At 43.5% G+C, this 14,836-nt stretch overlaps 1 protein-coding gene across 6 annotated transcripts in view; it reads left to right on the top strand.

Annotated features, from left to right (window-relative positions):
- wwp2 (WW domain containing E3 ubiquitin protein ligase 2) overlaps positions 1 to 10,243 on the top strand; it is a 52,716-nt gene extending 42,473 nt beyond the window's left edge. For all 6 annotated transcript variants that reach the window (XM_061221375.1, XM_061221374.1, XM_061221378.1 and 3 more), the window contains 8 exons: positions 1,668 to 1,827; positions 4,790 to 4,923; positions 6,345 to 6,485; positions 6,710 to 6,830; positions 7,522 to 7,626; positions 8,062 to 8,158; positions 8,283 to 8,355; positions 8,585 to 10,243. In XM_061221375.1, coding sequence (XP_061077359.1) covers positions 1,668 to 1,827; positions 4,790 to 4,923; positions 6,345 to 6,485; positions 6,710 to 6,830; positions 7,522 to 7,626; positions 8,062 to 8,158; positions 8,283 to 8,355; positions 8,585 to 8,684 — 931 coding nt within the window. In that variant the 3' untranslated portion in view covers positions 8,685 to 10,243. The remainder of the gene's footprint in view (positions 1 to 1,667; positions 1,828 to 4,789; positions 4,924 to 6,344; positions 6,486 to 6,709; positions 6,831 to 7,521; positions 7,627 to 8,061; positions 8,159 to 8,282; positions 8,356 to 8,584) is intronic.
- The last annotated feature ends 4,593 nt before the right edge of the window (positions 10,244 to 14,836 follow it).

The raw sequence follows: 14,836 nt of genomic DNA, 5'->3' as shown, positions 1-14,836 counted from the left end.
GCCAGTGGTTTTACCCTATGGTAGGTTACCATGCTGTTCTACCACAGGGTAGAACCACGGACGGGATGTTAGGAGGTGTCTGCGCAAAACCGGCTGGTGGGCGGGGCTTCACTGTCTACGCTCTTCCTGTGTCACATGTCCTGTGTGGGTGTGTCTCTGTGCTCGGTGTGGGGTCAAAGGTCAGCCAAGCTGTCCTTCCTGTCGACAACACGCTCGTTTCCACAGGAGAGATTTAGCTGCCACCGCCAACCCGTCATATTTGCCTGCTGGTTTTTTGGTCAAAAGACGAAAAAGACCCCGTTAAGCAGGTGCCTGGTTTGCTCAGTTGTGCACTCTTTAAAAAATTTTTTATGATTCGCATTTTTTAATACACCTGTCCCTGGGTGTGTGGGGGCAAGAAAAACTGTTTAAAAAAAGATTTTAAATATATTCTAAACTATAATATTTACTATTACATAATATTAACAACAAAAAAACGATGTACAGCAAGAACTATTTAAAAAGTAAGAAGGATAGTGCTCGCAAGAATGCTCCAAAGTGCTGCTTCTGGTCTGTGAGCACAAAATGGCAGCTGTGTTCCTGCTGGACCGTGTGAAAGAAAACGTGATTGGCCCACAGACGAAGCGACACTTCAGCCTAGCCGCAGCCGTGGAAACGGGCGTGTTGTCACGTCATGTGCTTTCATCAAAATGACTGTTGCTGTGTCATGTTTCATGTCTCATTTGCCGTGTAACTACCTGTAGTCCTGTAGTAAAAATGTTGCCATGGTTACTTCTCCACGATAATGTCATTAGTATGTTGTGATCCCATTTTTCAGTGCCATTGGTGTGTTCCTGTGTATTTAGTGTTAAAATTCCACCCATGGCCAAAAAGTGGTCCACTAGTGGTTTGAAACAATGACAATTCCCATTGAGAAACACTTCTCTTCTCTATCTATCTTCTCTTCTCTTGATACTTGAAGCAACAGCTCGATGTAGTTTTTTCACGATATTGTAAATCTGGAAATAAAAATGGGAAAACATTTTCCACAATCAACTGATGCTCAAAACACAGCGTTCGGAGAAAGACGTTGTGTAACTGTTTGCAGGGGAGGCGATACGGTTTTTTAAAGTAAATTCCCATTGTTCCAGACCACTTCCTAGCTGCAGTCACTTTTTTGTGGTGGGCGGGACTTTAACGCTCGCTCTGTGCTCTGCTTCATCATGTGTGCTGTGTGTTCTGGTGGATGTCATTCTAAAAGTCTTGTTCACACCTCGTTCATCCTCTGTGTTTTTTCTGTTGTGTGGCTATTGTTTTTTCCATATTCATGCTGCTATAAAGAATGGGGGTAATGTCCTGGCCACCCCTACCTCACAGAGAGTGGCACACCCCTGTACCACCCTCGCAGAAAATGGTACAGCCCTACATTCCCAGTCATAGATTGTGCTGCAGTCCCATCTACCCCCTCATTGATTGTGGTCCAGTCCATCTACCCCCTCACAGAGTGGGTTAATTCCTTCAAAGAATGGTAAAGTCCCCCACCCCCCCCTCAAAGAATGGTACAGCCCTATGTACCCCCAAAGAAAATGATAACCTCCCCTGCATCCCCCCTCTCACAGAATGGTACAGTCCTGTCTCCTGTCTCCCCCTCGCAGAGAGTGGTTAATTGTCTTCGTCTCCCCCCACAGAGAATGGTTTTTCCTGTTGTCACATGAGGTGCTGAACCCCATGTACTGCCTGTTTGAGTACGCCGGCAAAAACAACTACTGCCTGCAGATAAACCCCGCCTCCTCCATCAACCCCGACCACCTCACGTACTTCCGCTTCATTGGACGATTCATCGCCATGGTGAGTCCCACCTGAAACTGGACATACACTCGTGCACAGTTACTGCACAGTCAAACACAGATTGTTGATTTATAATACAACTGTGCATATTTAACACTAACACTGTTTTAATTTAACGCACAATTGGCAATAAAGTGATCTTAATGTGTCTGAATCTTGAAAAATACTCACTGAGCACTCACTGTACACTTATTTATTCATGCGATTATCTAATCAGCTAATTGTGTGGCAGCAATGCAATGCATACAATCTTGTAGATACGGGTCAGGAGCTTCAATTAATGTTCACATCAACCATCAGAATGGGAAAATATGTGATCTCAGTGATTTTGACCATGGCATGATTGTTGGTACCAGGTGGGCTTGTTGGAATATTTCTGTAACTGCTGATCTGGTGGGATTTTCACTCACAACGGTCTCTAGAGTTTACTCAGAACGGTGCGAAAAGCCATTTGGGGTGTGGTAGAATGGGAGATTCGCAGCATATTGTGCAGCTGACAAATCTGCAGAAATCGTGTGATGCAGTCATGCCAACATGGAACAAAGTCTCAAAGGAATGTTTTCAACATCTTGTGGGATCCATGCCACAAATAATTGAGGCTGTTTTGAGAGCAAAGGGAGGCCCTACCCAGTATTATTATTGAACCTAATAAAGTGCTCAGTGAGTGTATATCTCTTCTCTTTCACTAACACTGCTGTAGATATCTACTTTAACACTAAAGCTACAGTTGATATATCTGCTCACACACTAACAGCACTCTTGTATGATGCTAATTTTGCTAATTTTGGTTTTCGACTGTAGATTTTTATAACTGAAGGATGTGGACAGATTTACACTGAATGTACAGAATGTATCCAAAATCTTTATATCAAAGCTCTGGCTGCTGTGTGAGTGTGAGTGTGAGAGTGAGTGTGTGTGAGAGTGAGTGTGTGTGAGAGTGAGAGTGAGTGTGTGTGAGAGTGAGTGTGAGAGTGAATGTGAGAGTGAGTGTGTGTGAGAGTGAGAGTGTGTGTGTGTGAGAGTGTGTGTGTGTGAGAGTGAGAGTGAGTGTGTGTGAGAGTGAGAGTGAGTGTGTGTGAGAGTGAGAGTGAGAGTGAGTGTGTGTGAGAATGAGTGTGTGTGAGAGTGAGAGTGTGTGTGTGTGTGAGAGTGAGAGTGAGTGTGTGAGAGTGAGAGTGAGTGTGTGTGTGAGAGTGAGAGTGAGAGTGAGTGTGTGTGAGAGTGAGTGTGTGTGAGAGTGACAGTGAGTGTGTGTGAGAGTGAGTGAGTGTGTGTGAGAGTGAGAGTGAGTGAGTGTGTGTGAGAGTGAGTGAGTGTGTGTGAGAGTGAGAGTGAGTGAGTGTGTGTGAGAGTGAGTGAGTGTGTGTGAGAGTGAGTGTGTGTGAGAGTGAGAGTGAGTGTGTGTGAGAGTGAGTGTGTGTGAGAGTGAGTGTGTGTGAGAGTGAGTGTGTGTGAGTGTGTGTGAGAGTGAGTGTGTGTGAGAGTGAGAGTGAGTGTGTGTGAGAGTGAGTGTGTGTGAGAGTGAGAGTGAGTGTGTGAGAGTGAGTGAGAGTGAGAGTGAGAGTGAGAGTGAGAGTGAGTGTGTGTGAGAGTGAGAGTGAGAGTGTGAGAGCCTGTGTGTGTGTGTGTGTGTGTGTGGGCGTGTGTGTGTGTGTGTGTGTGTGTGTGTGTGTTCTTGTGTTCCCAGTGGAAAACTACTCTACACCCCCACCCCAATTCTCTCTGGGACACTGTCCAGAAGCAACAGTTCCCAAAACCAACAGCCCCCCCCCCCTCCCCCTCCCAGACGGAGCATGACCTCACTACCCCACCCTGCTCACACCCACCAACAGCACGGCTATATTTAGTCTGCAAATACACTTCAGACTCCCCTTATAAAGAAGCTTCTCTTTTCCAACTCTTCCTCTCCTTCTCTCATGCTTTCTGTGTCCCTCGCTCTCTTCCATCCTCCGCCCTTCTCTGTCTCTCTCTCCCTTTTCCTCCCCCCTTCTCTCCCTCTCTCCCTCCTGGTTCTGGTGTCAGACTGTGACTCACTTTGCTGAGGGTGTCTGTGTTGTTTTTGGACTCGGAGCCTTGCAACGGTTCTGTAGGATTACGTTTTAAAACAGTCTGGTCTTTATGCACCAGTAGACTCCCTGTGCGTCTGCGTGTGAGTGTGTGTGTGTGTGCGCGCGCACGTGTGTGAGTACATGTGTGTGTGTGTGCGTGCGTGTGTGAGTATGTGTGAGTATGCGTGTGTGCGTGTTTGTGTGCGTGCGTGTGTGAGTATGTGCGTGTGTGAGTAAGTGTGTATGCGTGTGTGTGCGTGTTTGTGTGCGTGAGTGTGAGTATGTGTGCGTGCGTGTGTGCGTGTGTGAGTACGTGTGTGCGCGCGCGCATGTGTGTGTGTGTGTGCGTGAGTATGTGTGCGTGCGTGTTTGTGTGTGTGCGAGCATGAGAATGCCGTTACGTGTGTGTAGGCTTGTTTGTGTATCTGCGTGTGCAGGTGTGCTCTTCTTTGTATGTCTGTGCATGTCCGTGCTCAACTATGTGTTTATGTGTGTGTCTGTGTGTATGGGCCAGTTTAAAGTTATGCAATGTACGATTGGCCAATGGATATTGCTATATTGCTGGCAACATTCCATTTTTTGAACACTGTCGCTTGTAAAAAAATATATAAAAAAATAACGATAAGAATGCACCGACAAAGTGGTGTCATTTAGCAAGCTCAAGGCGATGGCACGGCTAAAAATAATTGCAGGAGATGAGAAAGTTCTGTAACAATGTTGTCATGACAACTGAGCCAGCGATGGGGTCAAAGTTCAATACAATTTCAGTCTCAGCAATGGGTGCAATCATGATAGTGATGGTGACATCTGCTATAACCTCTCTCTCTCTCTCGCTCTCTCTCTCTCTCTCATTCTCTCTCTCTCTCTCTCTCTCTCTCTCTCTCTCTCCTCCCCCCTCCCCCCCCTCTCTCTAGGCCCTGTACCATGGGAAGTTCATAGACACAGGCTTCACTCTTCCCTTCTACAAGCGCATGCTCAACAAGAAGCCCACCTTGAAGGACCTGGAGTCCATCGACCCCGAGTTCTATAACTCCATCATGTGGGTCAAGTAAGTACCCTGCCACCAACCGCTGTACAACTGCCGTGTATGATGTGTGCTTTGGATATGTGATGTGTATGTGATTTGTTTGTTTGATGTGTATAAGATGAGTATCATAATTCATTGGACAGTGACACATTTTTTTATATTTTGGTCCTGTACTCTAGCACTTTGCGTTTGCATCCATATCCGATGAAACATTTAGAAGTTATATAACCTTTTGTACATACCCCCCCACCCCCCCCCCCCCCATTTTTGGCCATCAAAAAATATTGGTCAGTTTACCATAATGTAGAATAAACTCTTTTTTAATATTTGCTCACATATCCTACCAGGCCTGTACTGCAGCCATCTTCAGTTCCTGCTTGTTTCAGGGGCTTTCAGTCTCTCATGCATCTAAAATACATGTTCAGTTGGATTCAGATCTGGTGATTAACTTGGCCAGTCTAAGATTTTCCACTTTCTGCCCGTCCAAAAACCCCTTCGTTGCTCAAGCAGTATGTTTCAGGTCATTGTCTTGTTGCATAATCAAGTGCCGCCCAGTACGTTTGGGGGCATTTGGTTTTATCTGAGCAGATACTTCAGTAGACTGAAGAATTCATTGTTCTACTTCTGTCTTCAGTCACATCATCAATTAAGTCAAGTGAGCCCACTGGCAGCCATACAGACCCAAGCCATAACACCCCCTCCACCATGTTTCACAGATGAGGTGGTAATCTTTGGATCATGGGCATTTCCTTTTTCTCCACGCTTTCCTCTTTCCATGACTGTGGTACATGTTAATCTTTGTCTCATCTGTCTCAAATTAATACCCCTGCCAAATGAAACACATCTGTCAAGCCAATCCAACAAATACTTGTAGTACCTTAAAATGGGGGGGACCACGTACAGAAGTGCTGTTATTTCTAAACGGTTATGGAGGAAAATACCCTCAAATTAAAGCTGACAGACTGCACTTCAGCCTCATTGGCGATGTATCCTTTCAAACTCAAAGTGCAGAAACATCATGTGTCACTGTTCGATGAATTACGAATCTCGCTGTATATACGTTGTGGTGTTTGCTTGATTTGGATATGATGTGTAAGGTCTCCATACGATGTGTGTGCATGATCTGTGTGATGTATGATCGATCCATATATGATGCGTATGCTGTGGATATGTGTGTAAGATCTGCATACGGTATATGGATGTTGTGTGCAGTAATGATGTGTGTGTATGATCTGCATACGGTGTATGGATGTTGTGTGCAGTAATGATGTGTGTGTATGATCTGCATACGGTATATGGATGTTGTGTGCAGTAATGATGTGTGTGTATGATCTGCATACGGTGTATGGATGTTGTGTGCAGTAATGATGTGTGTGTATGATCTGCATACGGTATATGGATGTTGTGTGACGCAGTAATGATGTGTGTGTATTGTCTGACAGGGATAACTGTCTGGAGGAGTGTGGAGTGGAGCTGTACTTTGCTCAGGACATGGAGATCCTGGGAAAGGTCTCCACTCACCAGCTGAAGGATGACGGCGAGAATGAACTGGTCACCCAGGACAACAAAGAGGAGTACATCAGGTGACCTTCCTGTCTTTATTTTTTTATCCATCGGACCGACCAACCACCCAACCATCCACCCACCCATCCACTCATCCATCCATCCAACCATCCATCCAGCATTTTTTCTGGTTCTGTGAATATGAGTTGTTGCTGACATATAAGACGTTTGATGCTCAGAGTGCTTTGGTTGGTTACATAAAGGAGTATGAAAGGTCAAAGGTCTCTCTCCCGCCCTCTCTCAGTCTGCTGACGGACTGGCGCTTCACGCGGGGGGTGGAGGAGCAGACCAAGGCCTTCCTCGACGGATTCAATGAGGTGGTGCCTCTGGAGTGGCTGCGATACTTTGACGAGAAGGAGCTGGAGGTGAGTCACTGTCACGACACCGAGTCTACTGTGAGTCTCTGTCACAACACAGAGTCTACTGTGAGTCACTGTCACAACACAGAGTCTACTGTGAGTCACTGTCACAACACAGAGTCTACTGTGAGTCACTGTCACAACACCGAGTCTACTGTGAGTCACTGTCACAACACAGAGTCTGTACTGTGAGTCACTGTCACAACACTGAGTCTGTACTGTGAGTCACTGTCACAACACAGAGTCTACTGTGAGTCACTGTCACAACACCGAGTCTACTGTGAGTCACTGTCACAACACAGAGTATGTACTGTGAGTCACTGTCACAACATTGAGTCTGTACTGTGAGTCACTGTCACAACACAGAGTATGTACTGTGAGTCACTGTCACAACACAGAGTCTGTACTGTGAGTCACTGTCACAACACTGAGTCTGTACTGTGAGTCACTGTCACAACACTGAGTCTGTACTGTGAGTCACTGTCACAAAACAGAGTCTGTACTGTGAGTCACTGTTTAATATGTTTATTCAATGTTCATTGTATTTTTTATTACTATTATTTATTTATTTCTCATGCTTTGGCAATATGTATGTATGTATGTCATAACAATAAAGTTCATTTGAATTTGGATTTAGTGATTCGTTTAATAGTAAATGTGTATATAACATCCTGCTTCTCTCTTCTCTCTCTCTCAGTTGATGTTGTGTGGGATGCAGGAGGTCGATTTGAGCGACTGGCAGAAGAACACCATTTACAGGCATTACACCAAGAACAGCAAACAGATACACTGGTTCTGGCAGGTAGGCAACCGTAATTATAACTGTGTGTGTGTGTGTGTGTGTGTGTGTGTGTGTGTGTGTGTGTGTGTGTGTGTGTGTGTGTGTGTGTGTGTGTGTGTGTGTGTGTGTGTGTGTGTGTGTGTGTGTGTGTGTGTGTGTGTGTGTGTGTGTGACTGTATTTTCCCTCTATGTTGCAGGCGGTTAAGGAGATAGACAGTGAGTGAGCGTGTGTGTGTGTTACCTGTGTTACTGTATTTGTCCTATGTGTTGCAGGTGGTGAAGGAGATGGACAGTGAGTGAGTGAGCGTGTGTATGTGTGTGTGTGTGTATGTGTGTTACCTGTGTTACTGTATGTGTCCTATGTGTTGCAGGTGGTGAAGGAGATGGACAGTGAGTGAGTGAGCGTGTGTGTGTGTGTGTGTTTGTGTGTTACTGTATGTGTCCTATATGTTGCAGGTGGTGAAGGAGATGGACAGTGAGAAGCGAATCCGGCTGCTGCAGTTTGTCACAGGAACCTGTCGCCTGCCCGTCGGGGGCTTTGCTGAGCTCATAGGTACGCCTCAGCTGTCAATCATCCTCGCCTGTGTTTGTGTGTGTGTGTGTGTTTGTTTATGTGTGTGTGTGTGTATGTGTGTCACATCTTTATATCTTTGTGGGGTCCTTTGTGTGTTCCTCAGGCAGTAACGGTCCTCAGAAGTTCTGCATCGACAAGGTGGGGAAGGAGACCTGGCTGCCCAGGAGTCATACGTGGTAAGAGCCTCCAGGCTGACTGCCCGTTCCTGCTGTCCCCTGCTCATTCTCTCGTTCTCTCTTCCTCCCTCTCAATTCAATTCAATTCAAATTGAGCTTTATTGGCATGATAAATAACTGTTTTTCCAGAGCATAATAAGCAATTTTACGAACATGAATAAAATTAATTTATCTTCCTTCATCCCTCTCCCTTCTTCTCTGTCTCTTTCTCTCTTTCCCTCTCTCTCAGTTTTAACCGCCTGGATCTCCCTCCTTACCGGAGTATGGAGCAGCTGAGGGAGAAGCTGCTGTTCGCCATCGAGGAGACGGAGGGATTCGGGCAGGAGTGAGGGAGGAGGGAGGAGCAGTGGAGGGGAGGAGAGTGAGGAGGAGGAGGAGGTGCCATGAGCATGGAGAGGGAGAAAGCAGCTGGGGAACAGAGAGCCCCGCCCCAAAATCCCTGTCACTCATTACCAAGCCCCGCCCACATTCCTACTCACTCATTCTAATAGGTCCACAATAGGTTTGCAACGCGTCATAGGCATGTAGGTGGAGCCTTTCGAGGGGGAAAGCAAACCTGCGTAGGGAGCCATCGTAGATAATTGCGATCTTAGTATTTCGATAAATAATATTGTCAACAAATTGCGTGACTAATGATCCAACTCAGGCGCTTGGGGGTATCACTTCCTGATATCTTATTCTATCTGATTAAATCTACAACATTATGATCCATAACCGTGAAAAGTAGCCTAGCCTAGTAGACTAGCTAGCCTAACTCACCAGACTAGCTAGTTGATCATAACCATTCGGTTTCATTTTTAACATCACGTTGCAGAAGCAACGATTACGTTTTATAGGCTAATTCTGTTAGCTGTTGCTAACCATGGGCTTCTCTGCAATTAAATAAAAGTGCAAATCCAGGTTTGAAACCTGTTTTCTGTGCAGTTAAGCCATACAGCAGCTTTCTGGTATGATTTTAATATATGACTACGTTTTGTGCTCATTTAAAGACTGGTAACTGACCGCTTTGTTCATTTCCTATGGAAACTCCACCAAACTTGCCCCCTTAGGTGTGAGCCTGGAAGGGTTATGACGTTGTTCTCGGCGTGTCTGCTCTTGCCGACTGGATCTATCCATGAGTTGTCTGAATATGCTTGCACAGACAAGGGGCAAAAGGTCACGTCAAGATTATATAACTTCAGCAGCGATATGCAGAGTGCTTTAGTGCTTAAGCTAGCCTACGTCCTGAAATGATCTTTTTATTTCGATTAAATATTACTATTAATCTTACAAAAAATGCCCCGCAGCAGCATTCCGAATAGCAGTTGGTGTTATACCATTGATTTTCTCCCCCGTTGAGAAAAAAACAACTCTGGCTTTTATTGCACCAACAGTCGTAATGGTGATAAAATAATGCAGAAGCAGCTTAAACGGCTGAGTTCCTCCCGTGATAATTGTAGCTGCTCCCTAGCTGCACGAGCACTCTCCATTGTTTATAAACAGGAAACTCATTTATTGAGGGGGCGTGGCCTCTCGCCAGCACAGATATCCTGTAGGACCGAGGGGGTGTGGCCACGAGGATGGACTTCCAATGAAGTGGCATGTAGACTTTGTCTCCCCCTGGTGGCTCCCTGCAGTCTGTACATCTGCCCCCCCCCCCCCCCACCTTTAAATACACCAAATACATTATACAGGACATCTTCAATAAAGATTATATTATATCAACTGCAAATACCAACAACACAGCAACAGCTAATGTATCATATATCTATGTAAGAGACAAAAAAATTAGACGGACCTTATTAAGAGAAGGTTCGTATGAAAGGTGAGAGAAATGTGGCCATTTTTTTTCATTGTGAAGAGCAGTGTTATATTGTAATGAAACAAATAAATGAAATTAAAATCTGAAGAGTGTAATTTGTGTGATTAATTAATGTGTGGGTAAGATTCCAGGGTACAAAAACAGAAAGTAATTGCCCGGTGTGTGTAAGCCATTTGTGTGTTTTCACCCCACAAACCCCAGATCAGCCATTCAGCCATGTGTATTCACCCAACTGATCTCAGATCAGCCATGTGTATTCACCCAACTGATCTCAGATCAGCCATGTGTATGCAGCCCTCTGATCTCAGATCAGCTATGTGTATGCAGCCCTCTGATCTCAGATCAGCTATGTGTACTCATCCCTCTGATCTCAGATCAGATCAGCCATGTGTAGTCACCCCTCTGATCTCAGATCAGCAATTCAGCCATGTGTATTCAACCCCCTGATCTCAGATCAGCCATGTGTATTCACCCCTCTGATCTCAGATCAGCCATGCAGCTGTGTGTATTCACCCCACCATTGAGATAGAATGAACCGGAATGAGAGAATAAAATGTATATCTTCTGTGCAGCTGAGAATTTTTCCCTGTCGAGTAATTAGTTCAGTATTAAGACATTAGAATTTAAAAGTACTGTCTGAAAATGGCATACATTTGCCAGTATAAAGTCAGAGTTTTGAATGGACTTGAATGGGGAAATATTCTTTTTGGCACCAGAGGTTCTGGGGGAATGTCAATCCCCAGTCCACTGCACCCCATTCACCTCAGTACAGCCAAATGAACAAGGTGTCTCCACTGTCCACCCAGTTACATTCACAGTTATAACAGCAGTCCCCAGGTCTAAGATATATTATTGAATGTGGATTATATTGAGAGTTGGAATCATTTTACCGTCAACATTGAGTTTAAGTCTGGTAGTGTACCACAATAAATGTACAGTCAGTTACTATAAGTCATAAGATGTTATTCTGAGGTGGCGTTTACATTAATTACATTCATTCACCAAATGCTGCTTACCCAGTGCAGCATACAATGTGGAAAAACATAAGGGCTTTCATCTGATTAATAATTCATACGAGCAATAATACGAGCTAGACCTGGCTATCCACATTCCTAAGTAAGCACCATCATGAAAGCACTAATGCTAATTACTGCTATTATGGCTTTTCCACCCAGGTACCAAACCCATTCCGGTACTGGAGTGGATGTGTGTGTAAAAAAACATATATGAAAACACACACACATATTTCATTCATAACAAGCCATAGAAATGCTACAACCTGAATTAGTATATAAAATGGGTGTCAACCAGCAGCCAATTAAGGCCTTGAGAACTCTTCTGCCGGGTACACATCAAAAAACCAGCCATGGCCCTCCAGGATTTGAGTTTGAGATCTGTAGTATAAAAAGTTTTTTTTTAAAGAATCACATGTGGTCAAAGAACACATTGTCAGATTTTAAGGGCATTTTTATACATTTTGGTTTCACCATGTAAAACTTATAATCCTCCCCATTTCAGGTCACCATATTGTTTGGGACACGGCAATGTTAAAATGAAAGTAGTCACGTTTAGTATTTTGTTGCATATCCTTTGCATGCAATGACTGCTTGAAATCTGCTATTCATGGACATCGCCAGTTGATGGGTGTCTTTTCTGGTGATGCTTAGCCAGGCCTGTATTGCAGCCATCTTTAGGCAATTAAACACACCTGAGAAATTACAAACAACTCTGAAGCCATGCGTCCCAAACGTTATGGTGCCCTGAAATGGGAGACTATGCGTCAACATATTTCTACATGGTTAAACTAAAATCTATTTATAAAATACCCTTTGATAAAATCATGTTAATTGTCTGATTCCAAATCTAAAATTGAGGCAAATCAAGACACCCCCCACCTTTAAATACACCAAATACATTATACAGGACATCTTCAATAAAGATTATATTATATCAACTGCAAATACCAACAACACAGCAACAGCTAATGTATCATATATCTATGTAAGAGACAAAAAAATTAGACGGACCTTATTAAGAGAAGGTTCGTATGAAAGGTGAGAGAAATGTGGCCATTTTTTTTCATTGTGAAGAGCAGTGTTATATTGTAATGAAACAAATAAATGAAATTAAAATCTGAAGAGTGTAATTTGTGTGATTAATTAATGTGTGGGTAAGATTCCAGGGTACAAAAACAGAAAGTAATTGCCCGGTGTGTGTAAGCCATTTGTGTGTTTTCACCCCACAAACCCCAGATCAGCCATTCAGCCATGTGTATTCACCCAACTGATCTCAGATCAGCCATGTGTATTCACCCAACTGATCTCAGATCAGCCATGTGTATGCAGCCCTCTGATCTCAGATCAGCTATGTGTATGCAGCCCTCTGATCTCAGATCAGCTATGTGTACTCATCCCTCTGATCTCAGATCAGATCAGCCATGTGTAGTCACCCCTCTGATCTCAGATCAGCAATTCAGCCATGTGTATTCAACCCCCTGATCTCAGATCAGCCATGTGTATTCACCCCTCTGATCTCAGATCAGCCATGCAGCTGTGTGTATTCACCCCACCATTGAGATAGAATGAACCGGAATGAGAGAATAAAATGTATATCTTCTGTGCAGCTGAGAATTTTTCCCTGTCGAGTAATTAGTTCAGTATTAAGACATTAGAATTTAAAAGTACTGTCTGAAAATGGCATACATTTGCCAGTATAAAGTCAGAGTTTTGAATGGACTTGAATGGGGAAATATTCTTTTTGGCACCAGAGGTTCTGGGGGAATGTCAATCCCCAGTCCACTGCACCCCATTCACCTCAGTACAGCCAAATGAACAAGGTGTCTCCACTGTCCACCCAGTTACATTCACAGTTATAACAGCAGTCCCCAGGTCTAAGATATATTATTGAATGTGGATTATATTGAGAGTTGGAATTATTTTACCGTCAACATTGAGTTTAAGTCTGGTAGTGTACCACAATAAATGTACAGTCAGTTACTATAAGTCATAAGATGTTATTCTGAGGTGGCGTTTACATTAATTACATTCATTCACCAAATGCTGCTTACCCAGTGCAGCATACAATGTGGAAAAACATAAGGGCTTTCATCTGATTAATAATTCATACGAGCAATAATACGAGCTAGACCTGGCTATCCACATTCCTAAGTAAGCACCATCATGAAAGCACTAATGCTAATTACTGCTATTATGGCTTTTCCACCCAGGTACCAAACCCATTCCGGTACTGGAGTGGATGTGTGTGTAAAAAAATCATATATGAAAACACACACATATTTCATTCATAACAAGCCATAGAAATGCTACAACCTGAATTAGTATATAAAATGGGTGTCAACCAGCAGCCAATTAAGGCCTTGAGAACTCTTCTGCCGGGTACACGTCAAAAAACCAGCCATCACAGTGGCCCTCCAGGATTTGAGTTTGAGATCTGTAGTATAAAAAGTTTTTTTTTTTAAAGAATCACATGTGGTCAAAGAACACATTGTCAGATTTTAAGGGCATTTTTATACATTTTGGTTTCACCATGTAAAACTTATAATCCTCCCCATTTCAGGTCACCATATTGTTTGGGACACAGCAATGTTAAAATGAAAGTAGTCACGTTTAGTATTTTGTTGCATATCCTTTGCATGCAATGACTGCTTGAAATCTGCTATTCATGGACATCGCCAGTTGATGGGTGTCTTTTCTGGTGATGCTTAGCCAGGCCTGTATTGCAGCCATCTTTAGGCAATTAAACACACCTGAGAAATTACAAACAACTCTGAAGCCATGCGTCCCAAACGTTATGGTGCCCTGAAATGGGAGACTATGCGTCAACATATTTCTACATGGTTAAACTAAAATCTATTTATAAAATACCCTTTGATAAAATCATGTTAATTGTCTGATTCCAAATCTAAAATTGAGGCAAATCAAGACATAATGGATATTTGTCCCAAACAATATGGAGGGCACTGTACATACAAAAATATATTTCTTTTTTTACCCAGTGGGCTAATTTGTCCTCTGTACTTGACCCATCCTAGCGTCTTAGTAACAGTGGGTAGCCACAGTGCAGCACCCGGCGTACCATTCTGAGGTCAGTACCTCATGATATTGGCAGAATTACACCTAACCTGACATTTGGTGAAACCTGAAATTAGCTTTAGCTTTGGTGTCGGAGGAAACCGAGAGGAAAAACACAAGAACACATTTGGCACAAAGAGGAGTTTCTCCGATCGTCCTTCTTGCAATGCAACAGTGCTAACCACTGTATCAATCCATTTGCTTGAAGTACTGAAGGCTTTTATTCTGAAAATTGTCCAAGCATGCGATGCAGTCCACATTTGGAAATTCAAACCAAAATAGACTACTCGTTTTCCACTCTGCTTGGGTACTGATACTTGCGTGAGAACGGCACCTTGGCTTAATATAATATGTCATTGTACTTCCATATCAGGCTCAGTCGTTAAATTTCTGCATAGAAGTCATGAATGGTGATATACCTAATTCTGCATCCTTTCATTGGCTTCACTAGTCAACCGGAACTTTCTCTTTCTTAGCGAACTTCGACATCAGCCGGAACTTCATATAACAACCGGAAAAATACACAGGAGTGCAATTCATTTTAGTGCCTGTTTCTCTCTGCTTAAAAAACAATATGTACTTAGTGTAT

Source organism: Conger conger, chromosome 15 (assembly GCF_963514075.1).
Source record: "Conger conger chromosome 15, fConCon1.1, whole genome shotgun sequence".
In the NCBI taxonomy this organism is placed as follows: Eukaryota; Metazoa; Chordata; class Actinopteri; order Anguilliformes; family Congridae; genus Conger; species Conger conger.
The sequence above is the reverse complement of the archived record's forward strand: the minus strand, read 5'-3'. Positions and strand labels throughout refer to the sequence as shown.